Genomic DNA, 26,198 nt, shown 5'->3' with positions numbered 1-26,198 from the left:
CTATGACCTAACGAAGCCTCGTTTGACCTAACAAAGCCTCGTTTACTGAAATCACATGACTTTCATGCGTTTCGAACCACTGATTTGAAACAAAAGATTCGTAAAGCTTCAAAGCTTCATGAAGCAGTGTTTTGAAAAGTATTCTGGTCGCTTCATAACATTAAGGTTGAACCACTTTAGTCACATGAATTGTTTTAAATACGTCTTTAGTAGCTTTCTGGGCATCTGAAAGTGGTAATTATCTTGCTGGCAATGGAGGCCTCACTGAGCCATCGCATTTTATCAAAAATACCTTAATTTGTGTTCCGAAGATGAATGAAGGTCTTAGGGGTGTTAAACGACATGAGGGTGAGTAATTAATGACAGAATTTTCATTTTTGGGTGAACTAACCCTTTAATGAAATACATCTTAGCAAATGTATAGCAATTTGCTAAAAACAATCAGAACACCTTAGAAAGTATGTAGCTACAAGCTAAACATCACTCTTAACTCAGTAAATTGTATAGCAACAATCAAAAAACACTTAGAATCGTAGAAAATGTTTAGCAATTCCCTAAAAACAGAACACCTTGGCAAAAGAATAGCAACATGCTAAATTAAATAACATTAGCAATGCGTTAAAAACACTCAGAACACCACAGCAAAAGAATAGCAATGTGCTAAAACCACTTAGAACCCCTTAGCGAATGTATAGCAAGGTGTTAAAACACTCAGAACACCTTAGCAAGTATATAGCTACTCGCTAAACAGCACTTGTTATCATATATTTAACATGTTAAAAACAATCTGAGGCCCTTAGCAAATGTTTATCACCCTCCTAAAACACTCATAGCACCTTAGCTAAAAAATCATTAGCAATGCGTTAAGAACACTCAGAACATCTTAGCAAATTTATAGCAAGGTGCTACAAGGTGCTCAGAACACCTTAGCACTTATCAAAATAGCAAGATGTTAAAAACACTCTAAGCACCTTAGCAAATGTTTAGCAACTCCCACAACTCCTAAGAACACCTTAGCAAATGCATAGCAATATGCTAAACTCGCAACACCTTAGCAAAAGAATTGCAACGTGCTACAAAAAAAAAAAAAACACATTAGCAGGGTGTAAAAATGTGTTAAAAACATTTAGAGTACACTTTAGCAAAACAATAATGATGTGCTAAAAACTACTCAGGACACCTTAGCAAATGTAGCAACACACACAACACTAGCATTGTGGTAGCGAGTTTTGCTTTGCTTTGCTTTTTTTTTTTTTTCTAGTTTTGTTTTCATCGCTAGCTCCATTAATGTGGAAGCAAATCTTTAAAAACCACATTCCGTTTGGGGAAGAAGGAACTCAATATGAAGGTTGATGTATTGACTTGCTTGTAGTGTCAATATCCCTGATATGCACTGTGGCTCATATGCAGCAAGATTATTTTTTATCTTAAATGAATAAATGTTGATGAAATTAAATAAGTCGTCCTTCAAATGTTATGCTGTGGAAAGCTAACAATCATGGCCAATGAGAATTGCTCTGTCCTGTTTGACCCATATAAAGCTGTTAACTCTGGCTTTTGTGCTATGGGGAAACAAAGTTTATTGATTTTTCCACCAGAACTAAGTGTTATCGACCTTTATTGCTAAATTAGTGCTAATGTTACTGAGCGAAAGGGAAAATAAATCCGTAATGTGCAAGGGAAGCATTTCATCTTCTTTTCAAAGCTATGAATTTCTAGCTAATTATTTTCTTAGCGGGGAGCTGCATCAGTAGACTGATCCTATCTGACAATTACTGTAGCTGTGGGAGTTTTGGTGTGTCAATATTTCAATGTCTTTGTATTCAGTAATCTCATACGGACCATCAGTCAGGCCAATTACCAGACTCAAACGCCTCCACTGCAGGCTACTGACGTGTGTTGCCTTAAGATCAGAGCTTTTCAACATTTGAAGACCACTGGCTGCCCAAAGAACTGGATATCTGCAGTGGCTGTTGCTATGCATTTGTGAATGACTGTGACCTATTAAAAGGTGTACAAAATGGAATCCAGCAACACTTGTGGGAAGGGGAACTTTGAATAGTTTCTAAAATATACCAACGTTTCGGCTTAAGAGCCTTCCTCAGGGTATACAACAGACAATACACGAACATTTTGGCTATATTTGATGAGGATGTATTCTGATTGGGTGATTGTTTCATTTCAACAATTACCTTTTAATTAATTAGTGTGACGTCTTGAGTGCAGCTCGTCACCTATGACTAATTTTCTTTGTATGAGTGACTCAATATGCAGATGTTCATGTATTGTCTGTTGTATACCCTGAGGAAGGCTCTTAAAGGGTTAGTTCACCCAAAAATGAAAATTCGGTAACACTTTACTTGAAGGGGTGTGCATAAGACTGACATGACACCTTCATAATCATGACATGACACGTGTTATGAATATGAAGGAGGTTTTATGAATGTTTATGACAACTGTCATTAAGTGTCATTCGCTCAATTATGTCATTTTTAATGCAAAGATGACATTGTTTGAGATGTCCGAGTTATGACAACTTGACATAAACCAACACATCATAACCTGTCAGTGTCTTTGTCATGACAACTTGACATCATTTAGCTTTATGGGTTAACATTACATTAAACTGTCATGTCGTTGGTTTTGACATTGGCTGTCATGAGGCCATTATAATAGTGTCATAAATATGTATCTTGAGCTCAAGTACAGTGGTACAAATTGAACTTGTCATTAAAATGTCATTAAGTGACAATACTCTGACAAATAATTTTATAACAGCGTCATGACTATTTTTCATTTCATGTTTTTTTTGTTTTTGTTTTTTGTTTTTTTAAGTTTCCACCAACAGAAGGTCAGATAATAGACAATTTCAAATTTCTTAAAAGAAGATGACACTGTTATAAAATAATGGTAACACTTTATTTTAGAGTCTTTTAACTAGTTGCTTATTACTATTAGCATTCATATGGCTAAAATATTGGCTATTTATTAGTACTTATAAAGCACATATTAATGCCTTATTCTGCATGATCTTATTCTACATTCTTAATCCTACCCAATACCTAAACCTAACAATTAACTATAATAAGCAGTAAATTAAGAGTTTATTGAGGGAAAAGTCATAGTTAATCGTTTATATATGTGTTCCCTATACTGAAGTGTTACCAAAATAATGTAATGTAATGTTAACCCATAAAGCTAAGTAGTTTTTTAAGTTTGATAATTAATCTGCTATGTCATGTTTATGATGTTTTGCTAATGTCAAGTTGTCATGACAAAGACACTGACAGGTTATGATGTATTGGTTTATGTCAAGTTGTCGTAACAAAGACATCTCAAACAATGTCATCTTTGCATTAAAAATGACATAATTGAGCGAATGACATTTAATGACAGTTGTCATAAACATGCATAAAACCTCCTTCATATTCATGACACGTGTCATGTCAAGATTATGAAGGTGTCATGTCAGTCTTATGCACACCCCTTCAAGTAAAGTGTTACCGAAAATTCTGTCATTAATTACTCACCCTCATGTCGTTCAACACCCGTAAGACCTTCGTTCATCTTCGGATATTTAAAACAGTTCATGTGACTACAGTGGTTCAACCTTAATCTTTTAATAATTTTTTCGCCAAAAAACAAAATAACTTTATTCAACAATATCTAGTTACGGGCAAATCTCATGAAGCTTCGATGGTTTGCTAATCTTTTGTTTCGAATCGGTGGTTTGGAGCGCCAAAATCACGTGATTTCAATAAACGAGGCTTTGTTACATCATAAGTGTTTCGAAATTTCAATAGTTCACGTGACTTTGGTAGTTTGATACACACTCCGAACCACTGATTCGAAACAAAAGATTTGTAAATCATCGAAGCTTCATGAAGCAGTGTTTTGAAATCGCCCATCACTAGATATTGTTGAATAAAGTCGTTATTTTGATTTTTTGGCGCACAAAAGTATTCTCGTCTCTTCATAAGATTAAGGTTGAACCACTGTAGTCACATGAACTGTTTTAAATATGTCTTTAGTAGATTTCTAGGCATCTGGAAGTGTTAATTATCTTGCTGGCAATGGAATATTTTTTATCAAAAATATCTTAATTTGTGTTCCGAAGATGAACGAAAGTCTTACTAGTGTGGAACGACATGAGGGTGAGTAATTGATGACAGAATTTTCATTTTTGGGTGAACTAACCCTGTAAGGTGCGGTCACATTTCCTATTTGGTGAATTTTCGCAGGCGAAATCCATGCGATCGGGAATTTTCCCATTGGGTTCAAGTTGGTCACACGGATTTGCCGCATTTTGGAGGCCAAAATCTGCTTGTTTTGAAAGTGATTTCTGTGTGAAGGGTTTTTCATACATCACTACACTATTGACATTTGTTGCCTGCAAAATGGCGCTGAAATTTCAGTAATGTGACCACGTTTGCTATTAGATTTGTTATTCCATCTGCTGAAGACTATATGAGCTTAGATTTATATGGCAAAAGGAATCTAACTATTAATGAATTAATGACTGTTTCCTTGGTGATATTGAATGGACTCATATATAATGGATCTATTTTTAGACCGCTGGATGATTGTTCATGTGTTACTAAGCCTTAAAGTCCCTTTAGGTATGACACAGCACTACGCCATATGCTTGAGCAAATCGCCTGTGGTTTTTAATTCACACCCATGTGTTGGCTGGAAAATACGAATCCGGTTGTGTAGCTACTGTTTTGCTGATCATTCGGAACTTATCAAGATTTGTTAGATAGCCGTTTGTCCTGCTTTTACGTACACAGGCGTCTATAAATCAAAGGCGATCTCACACGTTTGGACCACACAGCAGAAACTATTAGAAACATCAAGGCATAAATCAGTTGGAAAAGAAGACAACAGACACCAATGATTTCAACATGAACTGATGTGATTTTACTGCATTTTAAGTAACTGACATATCTGTTATTACACTGTATATCTTCAGGGAGAGAAAAACACTCTTCCAGTGAGTTACCAGTTTCAGATAATTCTATGACTCTTTCGTTTTGAAAAGACAGCCTGTCTATTGATCACAGCCTCTCTTTTCTCCAGAATGCAGTCCTTAAAAGCACTCAGTTGATGTATCGAGTCAATACAACACACAACAGGTGTAGATGTGCTGGACAAAACTGAATGAAGAAGAGAACAATAATCAAACAGGACTTCGCTAAAGAGGCACGGGTCACTCTGCAGGGCCTCGTGTTTCTGTCGACAATCCTGAACGAAATTCTAAGTTCAAGGAACATTATAGCAGGCAAGAGGCAAGTTTGTTCAACCGGACACCATGGATCAGCTGTATCGCCGGCGATCCTGTGCCGTTCACATTCTCGCATCAGTTTTATCCATTGGTTTACACTCGTAGTATATGTTTTTCTTTTCCTCTGCGTATGATATTCTACAAGTCATATACATCCATATAGATAGATGAATGCTTTATGTCAGCATACACGGTAAGCTGGGTGACTATATATGAAGACAACAACTACGACTTCACAGCACTGGCATTGGTTAATACTTAAATACTCAAGCATTATTATTCATAGATTAAAGAGAAAAGGAAAATAATATAACCCCCCAACTAAGATACACAACTTTGTTTTCCCCAATAATGTTTTGTTTATACTAATGGCATGACATAAGCCTGTTTAAATCCATATCACTTGGAGGCAAGGTGAAAATAATATTCAAACATCTATCAAATGGGGAAATTTCCCTTAATTTTCAAACATTACCATGCATTACATTTTAATCATTTTTTTTTTTTTAAAGTTCACTTGCTTGCTCTTTTTAGTTAACTCTAGAGTAAATAAATGTTGTGTTAAGATAGTGTTGTCTTCACATAGACTCAAAGAATGCATTTTTTTTGTCATTTCGTATTCATGGGACACATCCACCATATTGCATGTTGACACGTGTAGAAGGATGCAGCGGCGGTCGTGGGGGCTTTTGGGGCGACGGGGCGTAAGGGTGGGATCAGCTCCTAGACGACGGCCTTTGAATCCTTGCAGTCCTGAGCAGTGGTGCCTGAGTTAGTCGGTTTGCTGTCTGTCCTCTCGGCCAGACGTTTAGCTTGTCTGCAGAACAAACAGGTGCAAATGAAGATTAATTATTATCAATCACTGATGCTGTTAGATGATGATAATAATAATAATAATAATAAGCAATTTTCACAAGTCCCTGCAGTCCAAGTCAAGTCTCAAGTCAAGTCTTTGTTCTTTTTTTTAGCAATATTTTTTTCAGCTATTTGTTATTGTAATTAACAGTGTATTGAAATATCAAAACAGACAGAGTTTTGAGTTTGTTGTACTCATGCATGTTAATTGCTCCTAACTTTAAGTACTGAGTTAGCTAACTCACTTTGATAGTAAGTAACATAATATATTTAGATTAACTTTTTTATTTTGAGGTATTCCAAATCAAATGAGTTATTTACTTCATTGTAAACCCTAATAAGAAAATTCAGAAAATGCCAACTTGCTAATTTGCTAACATGTTAACAGTAGCATGGTATAGCACTTACTGAATGAGTACAGCAACTTAAAACATGTAATTAACCTGCTCTCAAACCAAGCCACACTGTTAGCCCAGATAAGTTGAATTTACTTAAAAAAAATTGAGGAAACTGGTTGCCCTAAAAAAATTAAGTAATGTTAACTTAATAATTCAAGTTCATTTAACTTAAAACGTTTTGTAATATTAATTACTTTGTAGTTATTACACCTAGTATATTTAAGTTCAATGTACTAAGCAAGTTAACTTGCCACCAATCAAAATTCATCCATGCCTCCCATCATGCATTGCTGCATGAATAAATTATGAGCTGAATTGTCTTAGTAATTTTCTTTATTCTCACTATTTAAATTTTGCTGTTTTTCTGTGACTTTTTAGTAGCTTGTTTTCTAATGTTCAGAGTTGATCTGTTTATCAGAATATGTTGCTTGTCACCGTTGTTGAGATTCATACACTGATTCTTGATGTCTGTGTGTGCCTAAAATATATAAATATATATATATATATATATATATATATATATATATATATATATATATATATATATTTTTTTTTTTTTTTTTTTTTTTTGATAAGGACAACTTTTTTTACAAAAAAAAAATTGTTTTGTAAAAGTTGATCTTCCGCTGTAGAATCACAGTGCTGCTGTAATCAATAATGTAAATCTAACTCAGAGATTGGGCTCTAAATGAGTTCAGTGATTCAGATCAAATAATGATTATGTGAAAACATAATCAACACCACCTGATCATCTTTTAACTTTGCTTGTCTGGTTGGTTTTAATGCAGTTAAAACTGCCCAAACAAAATCTAATATTAAAAAGTCAAGGATCAAGAGCTCATCTAAAACAAATCCTGACCTCAATGATGGTAACTTCAAAATTGTGATTTTATCCTTTGGTGAAAAACTATAAAAAGGTAAATGTTTGGAAAAAATGTCTTTAGAACAGCCAAAACAAATGTTCCAACTGCTCCTTGAATGCACACACACCATAAAAAAATGGCGTCATTACCTGCCGCAAACCAGTGTGTAGGAGGCGTGGTCAGGAGAAAAACTTCATAATTTAAGTGCATTTAACTTACATTTATTAACACATTCAAATACACCCACAAATTAGTAGAATATACTTATATTTTATAAGTAATGCAACCAAACTTAAATATTTTAAGTATATTGTAATTATATTTTTAAGTAAATATAAAATCCGGGCTAAGAGTGCACGTGCGCTACTTGTCACCATGATGGTAACTCTCCCAAAACCCACATTAACAGAAACTCTTCTAAATTAACATAACAAAACATGAATCACTACTAAATCTCCCTTATCCATTAATTTTGTAAAAAAAAAAAAAAAAAAAAAAAAAACATTATATAACACTTAATCTTAGCATTTACTCTCCCTTTCGAGTGCCATGGGCAAAGCATGCTAGGAAATAGAAATCCCAGGCCAGTTTCAGGTAAACTTAAGTTAGTCTAAATTAAAAGAAATGAGTTCATACAACTCAAAACAATATAACAGTTCAGTTTACTTAAAATATGTCAGTGTTGTGAACTCAAAAGAAAAAGAAATTTCTGATTACTCATAACAGTTCATTTAACAGAGCTACTTTGTCAAATTGGTAACACTTTACTTGAAGGTGTGTGCAAAAGACTGACATGACACTTTCATAATCATGACATGACACGTCATGAATATGAAGGAGGTTTTATGCATGTTTATGACAACAGTCATTAAGTGTCATTCGCTCAATTATGTCATTTTTAATGCAAAATGACATTGTTTGTGATGTCATTGTTATGACAACTTGACATTACCAAGACAACATAAACCTGTCATAAATATGACATAGCAGATTAATTATCAAATTTAAGAAACTACTTTGCTTTTTAACATCAGCATTACATTACATTATTTTGGTAACACTGACTTCAGTATAGGGAACACATATATAAACGATTAACTATGACTTTTTCCTCAAACTCCTAATTTACTCCTTATAAATATAGTTAATTGTTAAGCTTAGGTATTGGGTAGGATTAAGAATCTAGAATAAGGTCATGTAGAATAAGGCATTAATATGTGCTTAATAATTACTAATAAATAGTCAATATTCTAGTAAATTGTGGCGTTTTGTGTTGTCATATAGGGAAGTGGGGTAGAGAACATAATTGGAATGCCATGCCAAAAGTGTGACTCGAGTCCAAGTCACAGACTCAAGTTTCCATCTCTGATGATAATAATAGTGCTGTCAAATCGATTAATCATGATTAATCACCTCTAACAAAGAAGTTTGTATATATATTTTACAAACTTTTGTTACATGCGATTACTCGAGATTAATCGATTTGACAGCACTAATAATAATAATAATACAAAAAACTAAAAACAGTAAATAAATAATAAAATTTAAATAAAATATACAAAATACAGAATTATATATAAAATCTGTAATATAAATGCAAACGAATAAACAATTAAGAAGTACAAAATAATAAATAAATATTATATTATTATAATAAAGTACACTACCGGTCAAACTGTAATTCATCAAGCAAATATTAAATTAATCAAAAGTGACTGTAAAGGCGTTTTTAATGTTACAAAAGATTTCTATTTTAAATACACATTAAAGAATACTGGGGAAAAAACGTATCATAGTTTCAACAAAAATATTACGCAGCACTAAACCAGTTACTTAAGCACCAAATAAGCACATTACAATGATTTCTGAAGGATCATGTGACACTGAAGAGTGGAGTAATGATGCTGAAAATTCAGCTGTCACCACAGAAATAAATTACATTTTACATACATTAAAATAGAAAAGCATTATTTTGTATTGTAATAATATTTCACAATATTACAGATTTTACTGTATTTTTGATCAAATAAAAGTTTCAAAAATATTAAAAACTAGTGTTCAACATAAATTAAAGGTACAGTAGAATGAATCTTAATGATTCTTACTGAAGTATTTCCCTCCCATCAGCCCTTCTCATTCTGACCTCAATGAGTCCCTCTGTCCTCATACAAGGACATTATATTTTAGTGAATTCCTCTGACACCATACATGTCACAGGTTTAAGTCTGGATGGCCTGTAAAGGCCAGAACACACCAAGCCGACGCCGACGAACTAGTGGCGACGAAAGTAGACCGCGGGGTTTGCTCACGTTGGCAGCGTATGTGTCCAAAGTTGCCCCGCCACACCAAACCGTCGCTAAACAGCCGACGGCCAAGCAGCACGTCAGTTCTTCAACTTTGGCTGAAGTTTGTCCTCGTCGGCCTTTTTTCGGCCAATTTGAAATGTTGAATCGGCGTTGGAGCTCGTCGGTCCGTCGGGCCATCTGATCATTCTGATTGGCTGTTCAGCTACTGCCGCCTGCTGTTTCGGAAAGGCGTTTCATATCACGCAGGCGGCAACATTTCGATTCAACATTTCAAATTGGCCGAAAAAAGGCCGACGAGGACCAAATTCAGCCGACGGTGTGGAACACACTGAGAAAACTTAGTCGGCCGACGAAGAAAAACTGCCCGACGGCCGTTTCCTGCCTTAAAGAGCACATTCAGGGCTTTTCAGAGATTCCAAATGTTTGGAGGTTTCACCAAGACAACTTCTCCTCGGTCTTTAAAAATGACTGAATGATCAAATTTAGCACTATGGAAATATTTTGTAATGACTAATTTTCGAATTGTTTGTTATAAATAAACATCTCAGGAAAATGTTATGGGGTTTCTAATCAAAATATGACTTCCTGTTACAAAATAGGGAACTGATTTCATTCATGTCCTCAGTTGAGGACAAAGCAATGTAAATCATGTTTATCAGGCATTTTAGGAGACACAACAAGTGAACAGGGAAATAAATTATACATCAATATTCCTATGAAATATCAGATGTTATTATGAAAATGTTGCCAACTATTACTCCCATTACTAAACTTCTTTTTTCATCACATGTTGCTCCAAAACACATTAATATGCAAATTATATACAGTGTATAGATACATTGCATTGAATGGGAAGACCTATGTATGGCCATTTTACCCACATACTTGCATATCAATTAATTCCATTCTATCTTTCATAACATAGTTGAGAATCATCTTTAAACAAAGTTTGATTTAAAAAACTTCTGAAACCTAAAAGTTTATTGGTGAATGAATGAAAAAAACAAAAACATTGTTTTTGCCTATATGTTCCAGTGTCCACTTACAAGAACGTAGCATAACATATGAATAAAATATAATTTCTTAGAAAACTTCGGAGTCTATATGGGCTGCTGAACTGGGTAATTTTTCCTCTTTGTTCTGTTCTAGCTCATGGCTGCACTGAGAAGCTGAAGCCACTGTAAATAAACATTTCTTTAACCTTTTCCTACGGCACACCTACTATGAAAATATTCTTGAACGGGTTGGTGTGATTTCCGTTCTGGTGTGTCTATCATTTCCATTCTCATATTTCGTTCTCCAGCGCCCTGTTCATCACGGATATGACAAAGATTCCTTTTTCCCACAGCAATCCCTCTGATTACAGCAGGATAAAGATCATGCAAAGAGATGGAGTAGAGTGGCGTGAGGGTTTCCACTGCGGGTGGACGGATTGGGGAAGTGGGCAATACCACTGAAGGAAAATGCATATTGTGTGCGTGTGCTTCAAGCACTCTGTGAAAGTGATAAGCTCAGCCAGTATGCGTGTCTATAATCCTTTTAGTGATTAAGTGAAATGAGCTGCCAGGTTTCAGACGTTGACATTTAAAGGACAAATCATGTCCGTCTCTGCAGCTCAAATCAGAAAGGAGCTCCACCTGCCACTGATATTTACTATACTCTCTGTGTGTTTGTGTGTGTGTGTGTGATAAATGCCACATAAAATGGGTTGATGAGTGGTTCTCTTTTCTGTGTTGACATGTTTCCTACTGAAACAGGAAGTTGGGAGACATCTTGAAGGGCTCATACCTTCCAACAGAAATGTAACTTGCTAATAGGGGTGGGCGATATGACCAAAATCTTAAATCACGATATGAGTAATTTTATTTCATGATAACGATATGCCCACCACTAATATTGGCACCCTTGTTAAATATGAGCAAAGGCTGCTGTGAAAATAAATCTGCATTGTTTATCGTTTTGATCTTTCATTCAGAAAAATGATCACAAATTTCTAACCTTTCACTGAAGTAAAACAATTAAAAGTGGGAGAAAATTATCCTTTTCCCAAGATAACAGCTCTGAGTCTTCTTCTATAATGCCTGATGAGTTTGGAGAACACCTGACAAGAGATAACAGACCATTCCTCCATACAGAATCTCTCCAGATCCTTCAGATTCCCAGCTCCATATTGGTGGTGCTTCTCTTCAGTTCATTCCACTCATTTTCAATAGTGTTCAGGTCAAGGAACTGGGACGGCCATGGTAGAAGCTTCATTTTGTGCTCAGTGACACATTTTTGTGTTGGTTTTGATGCTTGTTTTGGATCATTGTCTTGATAGAAGATCCAACCATGGCCCATTATAAGATTTCTAGCAGAAGCGGTCAGGTTTTGATTTCTCATCTGTTGGTCTTTGCCATATATCTGAACTAGGGATGTCATGAGAACTGATACTTCGGTACCAAGCCGGTATCAACATTTTAAAATCCAGACGGTACTTGTTTTTCTATAGTACCGTAAGTACTGATCATTTATGCACTATAGCATGTAGATTGAACCCAAACAGATTATCAGAGCAAATCAGCCATTTTAAAACTTTCTGCGAGACGTAATTTCACAAACTGTGAGCAGTACCGCGTCTTCTCTCTCTCTTTCTCTCAAAATGTACAAATGGCTTCACATCCATAGTATCGATTTTGCTCTGCACGCGAGCTGCATGGTGCTATACAAGACTTTAGTGCACATCATTTTATATCATGCCAATTTATATATTCAAGCGATTTTAATATAAAGTACTCGCGCGCTTTCTGAGAGACAGTCTTCAGCTCTCAACCAAAGCGCACACATATAGCCACCTCTCGCAAGTGTCTAATACATTCAAATATACACAGTTATGTCTTGAGTTAATCAAATTGGCTCTAAGATTCTAAGCTTTCAAATGAAACCTATTTTTTTAGTTTTGAAAAATATGATGATTAATTTTTTCATAACTAGGTGGTGCCCGCTGGCAGTACACTCCGGTTTACAAGGACTACTCCACTCTCTTGAAGAGTTGTCAAAATGGTTTAGTTTTTATTAGTTTTTTAAGGAATACTCCACTTTTTTGGAAAATAGGCTCATTTTCCAACTCCCCTAGAGTTAAACAGTTGAGTTTTACCGTTTTCGAATCCATTCAGCCAATCGCTGGGTCTGGCGGTACCACTTTTAGCATAGCTTAGCATAGTTCATTGAATCTGATGAGACCAATAGCATCTCACTCAAAAAAATGACCGAAGAGTTTCGATATTTTTCCTATTGAAAACTTGACTCTTCTGTAGTTACATCGTGTACTAAGACCGACGGAAAATGAAAAGTTGCGATTTTCTAGGCCGATATGGCTAGGAACTATACTTTCATTCCGGCGTAATAATCAAGGAACTTCGCTGCCTTACCGTGGGTGCAAAAGGCGCAATGATATTACGCAGCGGCTGTGACCCCCTGTTTGCACAGGGAGCGTGCCTTGCAACCATGGAGACATTTGTGAGAGACACTGTCGTAATATCATTGCGCCTGCTGCACCCATGGTACGGCTGCAAAGTTCCTTGATTATTACGCTGGAATAAGAGTATAGCCTAGAAAATCGTAACTTTTTTCGGTCTTAAAGGGAACCTATTATGCAAAATTCACTTTTACATGGTGTTTGACCATAAATGTGTGTTGGCAGTGTGTTAGCAAAACCACCCTAGAATGAGAAAAATCCACCCAGTGGTTTTTTTACAATCTCAATAATTCATAAGCACTGTCTCAGAACGCCCTGTTCTAAGATTGCTCTCACTGTGACGTAGAATTGCGCTAAGCCCCACCCACGTGGTTTGATTGACAATCTGGTTTTGGCATAGACCCCGACCTCGGTGATCTGTCAACCATCCTCCATTGTTTCAACGACAGCCGGTAATGTCTCCTAAGAAACATAAGTGTTCTGTTGTGGGATGTAATAATGAACATAGTAGTTTTCACTTACTTCCGACATCAGAGCCACTGAAAACGCAGTGGATGGATTTTATTTACGAAAGAAAGGCGCCACTCAAAATTCCAAAATACGTTTATGTTTGCGCGAATCATTTTTTGACTGACTGTTTTGAGAACGAGGGTCAATTCAAAGCAGTGTGGATCGTTGCCTACTGTTCGCGATCCAACGTCACCTCCAGAAGAAGTAAGTGTATTTAATGTTTTTTGAGCAAATAGTCATTTCAGTCGATGTCAGCCAATTCAATAACAAATGCGTCTAAAGTTGTTGTCGTCGTCGTCGTAGAATGTCTGTGTATATAATTTAAACCTTGTTTGTATAGTGTGTATCCACACGTATATATATATTTTTTTTTAAAGATATTGTATTAAAAACTGTGTATGTTTACTTAGCAAACATTATCACAGTATTTGTGTTTGTAGTTTCAAAAAATTGCGCGAACGTTATCACAGTGTGTGTGCGTGTGTGTTGCACATCCATAATTGCAAAGGGGACGCGATTAAAACTCTATAAGTACATAAATGTATCAAATAACCATTCAGAGACGTCCTGCTCCATTCTCAATTGTGTTTCTTCTGCCGGAGTCTCTTCATCATCTGGGTCTGATTCCGGTTCAAACATGTACGGCTGAATGCCATACAAAACAGCGGGTCTCTCACTCTCAGCCATTCTGCTTCTACCGACTGTTTATTGCCATAGGTATGCAAGTTACGCCCTCATCCAAAGGCAGGGCGGGGATATGCAGCTCATTTATATTTAAGGTGGTACACACAAAACAGCTCTTTTTAAAACAGGCCCCAAAAATGACATTTTCAAGTGGTTATAATAAATTAACTGTGGGGTATTTTGTGCTGAAACTTCACAAATACATTCTGGGGACACCCAAGACCAATATTACATCTTGTAAAAAGGGGCATAATAGGTGCCCTTTAATACACAACGTAACTACAGAAGAGTCAAGTTTTCAATAGGAAAAATATCGAAACTCTTTGGTCATTTTTGCTAACATTCAGATGCTAACGGTCTAACCAGATTCAATGAACTATGCTAAGCTATGCTAAAAGTGGTACCGCCAGACCCGGAGATCGGCTAAATGGATTCGAAAACAGTAAAACTACACTGTTTAACTCTAGGGGAGTTGGAAAATGAGCCTATTTTCAAAAACAGTTGAGTGTTCCTTTAAGCTTTAAAATAATAGCTATGTTGTGTTATTCAGTTCAGTGGTTGCTTAGCAATTTGGTTATGATTTTTTTTTTCACGAGGGTGGTGTACCACCGGCGGTACACTTCAGGTTTAAAGGGTTAATGGAATTTGGCCTTTGTGTTTCCTCATATTTGTACTCCTGTGGAACAGGAAGTCATGGCTGGACAATTTCATGCTCCTAGTCACTCTGGTGTGCTAAAAAAAAAAAAAAAAAAAAAAAAAAAACGTAAATATGAATGAGAATATACTTCAGAGATATTTTACTCAGAATTTCTAGGAGTGCCAAATATTGTGACCAACATGCATTGAAGGAAAACATTTGTTTCATAATGTGAGCTTTCCCCCCACTTTCAGCTGTTTTACTTCAATGAAAGGTTAGAATTTTGTCAATTTTTTGAATGAAAGACCAAAAGGATAAACAATGCAGATTTATTTTCACAGCCGCCTTTGCTCATATTTACCAAGAGTGCCAATATTAGTGGAGAGCACTGTACCATGATATAGCTAGTTTTGCTTTAAATGAGGTTTTTATATCAACAATTTTTTTATTCAAATTTCATAATTCTTGTCACTAATTTCGATATTACAAAAAATTAATACTAGCCTAAGTTAAAAACCTCAAGCTTACTGAAAACAAGTAAACAGTGATAAAATAAGAACAAAGAAACTAATTACAAGCATATAGGAAAACAAATTACAATAGAACAAAGGCACAAATGAAATAGACCTACCTGCAAATATTCAAGCGCTAGAAATAAGAAATACTACATAAATTGTATAAAGTATTCAAATGTATAAAAAGTACTGCATAGTCTTCACTGTGTAAATTAATCTTCATGTAATGTTGTTAAAGTTACAAAAGTGATTCAGTCAAGGGCAGTGAGAGATTTTCTCTCTTTTGTTGTTTGATTAACATTAATGACACAGATGGCAGCAGGTGTATTAGGCTGCTGTCACTTTAAGACCAAATGCATGGATCCAATATACTGATTCACATGTGATTTTTCCTCAACCCTTTACATTCACTTAAGACTAGGGCTGCCCCTATTAGTTGACTAACTGTTAGTCGATGAGAAGAGGCTTAGTCGACCAAAATTTTATTAGAAGGTTAGTCGCAGGAAAAAAAAAATACACAGGAAGTGGCGAAGTCACGCAATCTGTGACGGACAAATCGTTAACAAGTGGTCTATGTGGTAATTACAGTACATGGGGCAAGACATCCAAAATGCTCACCTATCATTCATCAACCTCAAACATGGCTTATTATCTGGAACATGTAAGTAGAGGCAATTTTACATGGCCGCTCGTTTTAATGTTAACCTAGAAAAACGTGGACTATTCAAATGTTTGTGCGGAGTGTGAAAGCTGCTTACTGCATGACAGCTAACATGGAAGCGCCGGTGCGATCACTTGCACTTAAAATACTCCGTAATTTTTGGTCACACAGATAAGAATAATACATCTTTTGAATCTGTGAAGAGTCTACTTATATTTGTGTGCACTCACAATAACAACAAAATTGTTATGCTTTTGTAAAATAATGAAAGCAAACAGAGTGCGCTTTCTGCAGTCTCTCTCTGTGGACTTGAGCAAGCCAAAAAGAAAATCAAAAGAACCAAAACTCCATGTAAATGTGCCTCACAGACATGAAAAATATGTCTATAGAAAGCGAAATGTCTACCTTTAAATTAACCAATTAAAATGGAAAACAAATATTCTCAGGTTATGTAATCCATATGAAATGTGCATATAGGCGCATTCACTACTGCAGAAATGACAAGTCAGCATCGTCAACATCACAGCAGTTGAAAATACAGAAAACACTAATTTATCAATTAATTATTCAAATGTTAAAGCAATCTCCTTGCTGTTTTTCCCAATGCATTCATAATCATTACTTCTGCCGGTGCACTGTGGCAAGCTTTATGTGCGTGCTTGTAGTCGACTAATTGCGTAAAATGAACGACTACTAGTTGTCCAGAAAAATCTTTAGTCGAGGGCAGCCCTACTTAAGACATAAATGACTGCGTTTATGAGGATACTTGCAAAGACGGGCATTTTGACACAAGTATGCGTATTTAACCATTCAAGCCCTATTAGGCGGCAAAAAAAACTCAGTTCAGTACTCACACGCTCTATGAGCAACGGCTTCATGTCATGCATCTCTCAGACAGCACGTGGATATACCGAAATTAGTTCTCATTCACTTCTTATTGCGCTTCAACATTTAAAAACAGCAATGCTTAAAAACAAATGCAAATGATATTTATGATGCATGTTACTACTTTGTGTCCCCCACCCTTATTACACAACTTGTAATTAATCATTCAAACAGTGCTGTATACTTGCATTGTGACAGTTGTTTGTAAATAAACTTATATTTACTTATGTAATGAACTGTTCTTATATAATGAATTTCAGAACAGCATTCAAAACACTTAATTAATTCTGGTTTATGCCAGAATCTGGGCAATATATTGGCTTAAATTAAGCTAACTCTGCTTGGAACAACACATGGGAAGCATTTCAAGGCCGCTAACATGATGATCTGTAAATATTTAAATGGAAAAAGGTATAAATCATGTCCATTTCGTTAAATCATCTTGAGAATCTCTTAACAGTTTATATAAAAGGCAATAGCTACCCAGACTGCCTCTGAGCACTTTTGTCATTTATATAACGTCATCGAGACATAACAGATTTCTTCTGGTTGGGAGTCATTTACATATGTGATCCTTTCTGAAATGGAGGTGTTGGTGGAGGTGCGGCGTACTTACGGCTCTGTGTGTACATACATGTCACATGATCCATTTTCCACCTCGATTGGTCCATCCACTGGGTCCAGTCCTTGTTCTGACAGCTGTTTCAAGGCACTAAGAGCAGCCTGTGTGAGGTAAGGAAACAGATGGCTTTGAGTAAGACAACATCACCCACATCAGCTGCTTTTTAAATAACACTTACTATCAGAAATCCGAGACTGACAGGACGCTTTCTGCTCCCTCTGTTTTGTTTGGCTCTTTCCAGATCTCTGTTTATCTAACGTTTATCTAATGTTATTAGGTCAACGTTTTCAGGCTTGCATGTCCTCCAGCCAATGAGTGGATTTACGTTGCCAATCAGCCACGCTATGGGCCGATATGCAAAAAATTAGCAATAAATCAAGTGTGCGGACAAAGTGTGCTGAAATAATAACGGCTGATAAGTCAGGTGTAACTGATATCCTGTTTTGCTCCAAAAAGAGTCCACAGCCAATGAGAGACTTAAACAAATCCATAAAGTTTGTAAGTTTTAAACTGGTAAGGTAACATAAAATGACTTAATGGAAGTAGAATAAAAATGGATTGAAATATTTGTTGTTTCATTTATAATTATACTTTTTTTCAGTGGGAATTATCTATTACTCAATTTGAAATACCACTCACAGACATTTGTATTTTGAGTGTGTGTGTGTGTGTGTGTGTGTGTGTGTGTACAGGTTTATATTACATTATATTACATTGTGGGGACCAAGGCTAGTAAAATCTGAGATCACCTCCATTGTGGGGACCAGCCAGCAGTCCCCATGGGGGAAATTGATTAATGAACATACTAAATGATGTTTTTTTCTGAAAATGTAAAAATGCCAAAAGTTTTCTGTGATGGGTAGGGTTAGGGGGTTAGGGGTAGGGTTATGTGTCAGAATATACAGTTTGTACAGTAGAAAAACCATTACGTCTGTGGAGAGTCCCCCTACAAGGATATTGTGTATATATATATATATATATATATATATATATATATATATATATATATATATATATATATATATATATATATATATATATATATATATACACACACACACAAACACAATATGAAATGTATAAAGAACATTTCATTTTACATTTACATTTACATTTATGCATTTGGCAGACGCTTTTATCCAAAGCGACTTACATTGCATTATACTATACATTTGTATCTATGTGCAATCCCTGGGATCAAACCCATGACCTTGGCATTGCTAGTGCCACACTCTAACCACTGAGCTACAGGAAAGCCATACAACAACCATCATTTAACAGAACTCTATAATTAAATTGTTTTATATGATCAGACTCAAATCTGATGTCAATATTTATTTTTATGAAAGTTATCTGAAAACAATGTGGTGGAAACTGTGCTGTTATATTTTAATATTTATATTTTGTTTTATTTTATTTTTTTCAGTTAGTTGCCAAGGCAGATTTTTAGTTTTCCAAGTTGTACATCTAATATTTATTTTATTTCAGATTTATTTCAATTACTGAAAACTATTTTTAGTAGTTATAGTTAACAATAACACTGGAAACATCTAATAAGCTTAAAAAAAACAAAAAACCCCAGCAAATCAATAAATTTGCACAATTAGTTAATATTATTAATGTATTTTTTAATGGTTTGTCCCAAAACTTGCGTTAGACTAATGAAATTCCTTTATTGTGAGATAGTGTTTGAATTGCAATTCAGTAAATTCCTCTTCCTGTCAATTCCATTCAACAACTGTATGAAGTGGCCAAATGAATCCAAATTCCATCATGAATAGAAAAGGGAGCCTTAAATTATTTTTTGTCACTTCATAGAGTTTTAGCCAACTACATCAAATGAATATAGGCTATTATGGCCTTAAGTGCATCATTTATAAAAAGGAAGTGTATCCTGCAGGACTATACACAAGTTGGCCATCAGAGATTACAGGCAGATGCTTCTCTCCTCAACCGGACGTTAGGAAATCTTACAGAACATGATAGTTGGCATGTCTGTCACAATCCCTAAAGCCTCGTTCAGCAGGTCCAAATAAACTTACTATGTCTGAGAATCATGGCTCAAGAGGGACAGAGTGCAAGAAAAGCGAATAGTGAGAGTGCAGTTGCTGAGGGGAGACCCTCGCAGTGACAGAAGCGGGTTGAGAATTGGCAGATCCACCTGGTTGTCTCCAGCATCCTGCCAATGAGCACCAGATGTGCTGCAAGGGACGCAACAACCATGACATATTTCTCACAGCTGACAGCCTATTCCCTCTGAACCCAAACCCCCCAGCACCCCAACCCACTCATGAGAGGCGTGGACACCACACACGCACAGATGTGTGTGCATTCCTCACCCTGATTAATCAGTATTTGGCCGGATCAAATAACGGCAGCTAATTGTGTCAGGCACCCTGTTGTATCTATATGTGTGTCCATCTCAGATAGAACAGACTTTGATGAGTGTTATATCTAATACCACATGATCTTTAGATCAATCATATCTTATACTATGAAGGATATAGTACATAGTGGTCCCAAAAAGTATTTAGATGTTTAATATACACTTAAACATGTCTAAAATGTTATTGACTTAGATACAAATGATCAAACCAAGTGGCATCTGCAAACAATCCACTAACGTTTGGTAATCAAGAAGTGTCCTATTTTTATTTTTTTTTCATCTTTTAAAACACACATAAATATAAATAAACATTATAGTTTGGAGTAGATATTTTTTTTAATGTTTATAAAAGTCTCTTATGCTAACCAAAGCTGCAATTATTTAATCAAAAATACAGTAAAAACAATAATATTGTAAAATAATATTACAACTTAAAATAACTGTTTTCTATTTCAATATATTTTAATATATAATTTATTTTTGAGATGACAAAGCTGAATTTTTAGCATCATTATACATAGTCTTCAGTATCACATGATACTTCAGAAATCATTCTAATATGCTGATTTGGTGAACATTTCTCATTATTATCAATGTTAAAGGAGTTTGTTCACTCCAAAATGAAAATTCTGTCATTAATTACTCACCCTCATGTCATTTAACACCCGTAAGACCTTCGTTCATCTTCAGAACACAAATTAAGATATTTTTCATAAAATCTGACGGTTCAGAGAGGTCTCCATTGCCAGCAAGACAATTAACACTTTCAGATGCCCAGAAAGCTACTAAAAACATATCTAAAACAGTTCATGTGACTACAGTGGTTCAACCTTAAAGGGTTAGTTCACCCAAAAATGAAAATTATGTAATTGATTACTCATGGCCTGCATCGCCAGCAATAACACTCCATTTTTCAATGCCCAGAAAGCTACTAAAAACATATTTAAAACAGTTCATGTGACTACAGTGGCTTAACCTTAATATTATAAAGTGACAAGAATACTTTTTGTGCGCCAAAAATAACAAAATAGCGACTTTATTCCACAATATCTAGTGATGGGCGATTTCAAAACGATGCTTCATGAAACTTCGAAGCTTTACGAATCATTTGTTTCGAATCTGTGGTTCAGAGTCCAAAATCACATGATTTCAGTAAACGAGGCTTCGTTACGTCATAAGTGTTTCGAAACTTCAATAGTTTACGTGACTTTGGCAGTTTGATACGCGATCCGAACCACTAAAATGAAAGAAAAGATTCATAAAGCTTTGAAGCTTCATGAATCAGTGTTTTGAAATCACCCATCACTAGATATTGAATAAAGTTGCTATTTTACTATTTTTGGCGCACAAAAAGTATTCTCGTCGCTTCATAACATTAATGTTGAACCACTGTAGTCACATGAACTGTTTTAAAAACGTCTTCAGTAGATTTCTGTGCATCTGAAAGTGTTAATTATCTTGCTGGAAAATGCAGGCCTCACCGAGCCATCGGATTTAATAAAAAAAATATCTTAATTTGCTCTGAAGATGAACGAAGGTCTTACGGGTGTGGAATGACATGAGGGTGAGTAATTAATGACAGAATTTTCATTTTTGGGTGAACTAACCCTTTAAGAACAATTTTTTTTTTTTTAATTCTTTGAAGAATATAAAGAATGTCATATTTGAAATCTCTTGTAACATTATAAATATCTTTTTGGTCACTTTTGATCAGTTTAATGCATCTTTACTGAATAAAATATTTAATTTCTTTCAAAATAAATCTTACTGATGTCAAACATTTGAACAGTAGTGTATATATAAATCTTTTCTTTTTTCTTTTTTTGTAAAATGTTTTGCTTGGAAAGTGTGCTTTTCTGCAGCAATGTTCATATATTTTTAAGTGTGGCTTAAATGGTTGCTTTTCAGGCCCAATTCTAACAGTTGGAAAGCCTCATAGTCAATAAATAGGACAGGCCTGAAACAAATCCAATCCTACTTACAGAACCTTGACAAAAACCCAGACTCTGACTTAACATGTCAAAGAATGGTTCATCATGTGCTAATGTGAAAATTTGAGTTAAGCTGGCCAAAGTACAGGAAATGAGTGCAGTACATGACAATGAGCCACATTAGTGAGTTTATGCCATCACATCTGCAGGGATGACAGTCAAATCACTGTGAACGGTGAAAAGTCATTCTATCACGGCACATATATTTGTCCATTTAAGGAGCACTTTTGGGGGTTTTTATGTGTGGAATGTCTTATCAACTTGTGAAATCTTTGGAAAACGAGCTCTTATCTATAATGGAACATATTGTACGGCTGCAGTCTGTTACCCAGAGCATGCATGTAAATTCCCAGCGGCGTTTGGAGCAGTAATAAATCAGGTTTAAATTAAATTTGTTTTGGTGATTGATGACAAGTGTGTATAAGGCTCAATAAGGAGGGCATTATTCAGCCAGGAAATTTTTCAATATTCCAGACAATAATTTAAAGGCATTCTGAATTTTCCCGGTAAACGAACAGTTCTCAGGACTGCTATGAAAGAGCGAGCACCAAAATGACTTCCTGAATGCTGTGTAAATCATCCGTAGGCCAACTTAATACTCTGCTATTTGACTTCAATATGCATTTAATTTACTTCAGGGAACATACGCAAGATATGGAAAGGAATAGAAAGGGAATGAAAACAACACCATTCCAAGACATAATTTCAATGTGCACTATAAAAAAATGATTGTGATCTTAACGGTTAAAGACTAAAATTGCTACGGTAATTGGTTAACAGTAAGTTTCCTTAATATATGGTGAATAACCGTTATAGATTTTATAGTAAAATACTGTTAAATGAACAGTTTTTCGAAGTGAAAAAGAACAAGTCATTAGCTATGTTTCCATCCAAAGTTGCGTATTTAACGAATGCGCAAATTTTGAATATCGCATAAAACATTTGCGAATAAAGCACTGTTTCCATCCAGCAAATCAAAGAACAAAAACATCACTTCCTGATACACTGGCGCTAAATATCACTAAGAAAAATAGAAGTTTCTGCAATAGAAGCCGTTGTATATAATAATTTTAATATATAATAAATTATTTGCACCTCTTAAGGCCTTTGCACACGGAGTCCGAAATTCGCATGCGAAATTTTTGCACGTTAAAAAATAAATTCGACCTCACGTTACGTCAATCACGTTTGCACACTGCCTCCGAAACTTTCGTCCGTCAAAAAAATATTCGGATCAGGTTTGATTTTCTGCGTTTTTCGCATCCGTGGCATGCATTTTGAGAGACGTTTTGACAATCCAGAGCCACCGTACGCGAACGCAAAAATCCCGAATGCCATCTGACAAGTTGATCCACGTTGCCTACAGCACAAAACAGCAGCACTGAATGACAAACAACGTGAGGAATACAAAGAGACCGAATATAAAGACAGATTGTGCCAGTAGCAAAGCATCAAACTGGGCCACTGACATCCTGAAGTAAACTTTGAAACACTCTGGATAATCACGCAGCTCCTTGATGAGGTGAATTCTCCTTTCTCTCTATGCAATCTCGAAATGTGATGGACCCAATATTTCCTCTTTTTAAGGAGAGAGAGGACAACTAAATCACGCTCACTGCTTGAAGACTTCATTTTGTATTGTTTTGCGATTTTTTTCCCGCAACGCATTCATTAATACGCATCGTACTCAGTGTGCAAGGTCTCTGTGCGTGACGAATTTTTAGGATTACGAATATGAAAAAAACGCATGCGAAAATTTCGGACTCAGTGTGCAAAGGCCTTTAGCGTGCAGATGAAACACAATAAATGCTGTCATGTTATCTTGCATTAAACTGAACCACTTTAACGACAGACTTTGCTCAGGCATTACAGAATGACCAAAAACAGCATTTCAGATGCTGTGCGACAAGATCGGTCTGCTGGTTGGTCCAGTTATGCCGTCCCATCGCAAAGTCACATGTCTTTTTTGATGCGCATCAAGGAATTTATTCTGTAAAAGTGTTTCCATTGTAGCTTATGCGCATGTTTTTGTGTCGCATAAAAAATGTATCCTACTCATTTGAGCGCTTACGTTTTTTATGCGCATTTATAGAATTTATGCGCATCTTGGTGTTTCCATCCAGCGTTTTTTTATGCGATATCCTAAAATGCGCATAAAAATAGGTGGATGGAAACATAGCTGTAAAAGCTGTAAATTAACATTCTCAGAATTCCCTGCGCAACACTTCACATTTGATCTATTTTTGTTGAAAAAACTATATTTCTTCTGTTTTTTCTAATCAGTTCTGTACATTAGGGTTTTATGTTACATCTAATGTTGTTAAATTAATGTGACGTCTATTTGACGCTTTACACAATAATGACTTCAAATGATCTTTTGGGGGTAATTTCTCAGCCAAAATTGATGTGTGATTAAAGTGCGATTAATTCGATAAATTAATCGCCACATCAAGTAATTAATTAGATTTTAAAAAAAGTATTGCACTATTTTAGTGTCATTGGTGGTCATGTGTGGTGTTTAGTATTTGTGTGAATGACACTGCACTTTTTATATATTATCATTTACCTTCTCAGCTTGTGGAAAAGCTGCTTGTGATAAGCTTTGATTCTTCATGTGACTTTCTCATCCCCACCTGTTTTTGGTGGTGGTCAGTGAGGTACAAAACAGATATTTGTACTTTAAAAGGTTGGTTTATTAACTAGGGCTGTCAATTTGAAAACTAACACGTTCAAAATTTTAACACATTTAATGCACTTGTCCCGCCCCAGAACTAAAAGTTATCTGTAATTTATACGGTTGATTGATGATAAATATGATGCAGCCTATAGAATGCAGTCAGAATTCTCTAAAATTCAAGATATGGGGGCAAAAAATGCCCCTGTTTGAGTTGTCGTCTCATTTTAGATCATATGAGTTAAACAATATCACACGAGTAATGAGTTCAATATTAGCCTCCACGAGTGCAGTTTTTGTCCCAAATAAATGAGTGCAAATGCAATACTGATTTTATAGAACAGTTCAGTAAATAAGTTACTATTATAGTCAATATTGTGTTATTTTAGACACAATACTGTCTGTTCTTTTCAATTTTGCCTATGAAAATATATAAAGACAAAACAGAACCATTTGTCTCCGCACAATACACAACAGTGTTTCATTTCATTCATTTTATTTAAAAAATAATTTCATATTTCTATATTAATTATAAAAAAGGTATAGTTCACCCCAAAATGAAAATTGAGTCATCATTTACTCAACCTCAAGGTCCAAAAGTTCATGTGTAGCCTAACAGATTCTATGTCGAATCAAATAAAATATTTCTTTCTGAAGCTACTTTTTGTAATGTCTATTTGATGCTTTACACAATAATGACTTCAAATGATCTTTTAGGTATAATTTCTCAGCCCAAATTGATGTGCATTTAAATTGTGATTAATTATATTAATTAATCGCCACATCATGTAATTAATTAGATTAAAAATTTTAGATTAATCGCTTGACAGCCCTAATATTAACAATATTTTAGTTAATGAAATTCATTACTTTTCAGGTAAAAGTATGCGCGGCCATTTGTAATTTGAATGCATCTGGCTTCAGGTGTCATTTGCTTCCAGCTATTTTTAATTGTACAAAACAGCTCATTATGCTGCCTGATACTGCAAACTGGTATTTCTTACCATATTATTTTAATGTGTTGTCTTAATAATAAACATGCTGGATTGTAGCACAAACAGTTTTACAGTTTACTGCACTTCTCATTATTTCCCTACACTGTAAAAAAAATGCCAGTAAAATTTACGGTAAAAAAACGGCAGCTGTGGTTGCCAGAACTTTACCGTAAAAAATACAGTAGCAACGTAAAAAAAAAAAATCTGTTAAATTTACGGTAAAATAACGTATTTTAAAAACTGATATAATGTTAATTTACCAACCTAATGAAGTACTGATATCTGTTTTGTACCTTTATAATACACTGACAGTCACCAAACACAGTGGTGATAAGAGTCACATGATGAATCAAAGTTCATCACAAGCAGCTTTTCCACAAGCTTAGGAGGGCAATATTAATGTATAGAAGGTGCACACAGTGTCATTCACACACACACTAAACACCATCATGGTAACATGCATGAAATTTTAAAA

At 35.3% G+C, this 26,198-nt stretch overlaps 1 protein-coding gene across 2 annotated transcripts in view; it reads right to left on the bottom strand.

Moving 5' to 3' along the window:
- Positions 1-4,897: 4,897 nt before the first annotated feature.
- stau2 (staufen double-stranded RNA binding protein 2) overlaps positions 4,898-26,198 on the bottom strand; it is a 181,068-nt gene continuing 159,767 nt past the window's right edge. The window contains exons 14-15 of one of the 2 annotated variants that reach the window (XM_048175528.1): positions 17,672-17,778; positions 4,898-6,101 (exon numbers count right to left, since the gene is read on the bottom strand). In XM_048175528.1, the coding sequence (XP_048031485.1) occupies positions 6,008-6,101; positions 17,672-17,778 (201 nt within the window). In that variant the 3' untranslated portion in view covers positions 4,898-6,007. The remainder of the gene's footprint in view (positions 6,102-17,671; positions 17,779-26,198) is intronic. The other variant, XM_048175529.1, reaches the window with a different exon arrangement.

Source organism: Megalobrama amblycephala, linkage group LG22 (genome assembly GCF_018812025.1).
Source record: "Megalobrama amblycephala isolate DHTTF-2021 linkage group LG22, ASM1881202v1, whole genome shotgun sequence".
Classification (NCBI taxonomy): domain Eukaryota; kingdom Metazoa; phylum Chordata; class Actinopteri; order Cypriniformes; family Xenocyprididae; genus Megalobrama; species Megalobrama amblycephala.
The sequence above is the reverse complement of the archived record's forward strand: the minus strand, read 5'-3'. Positions and strand labels throughout refer to the sequence as shown.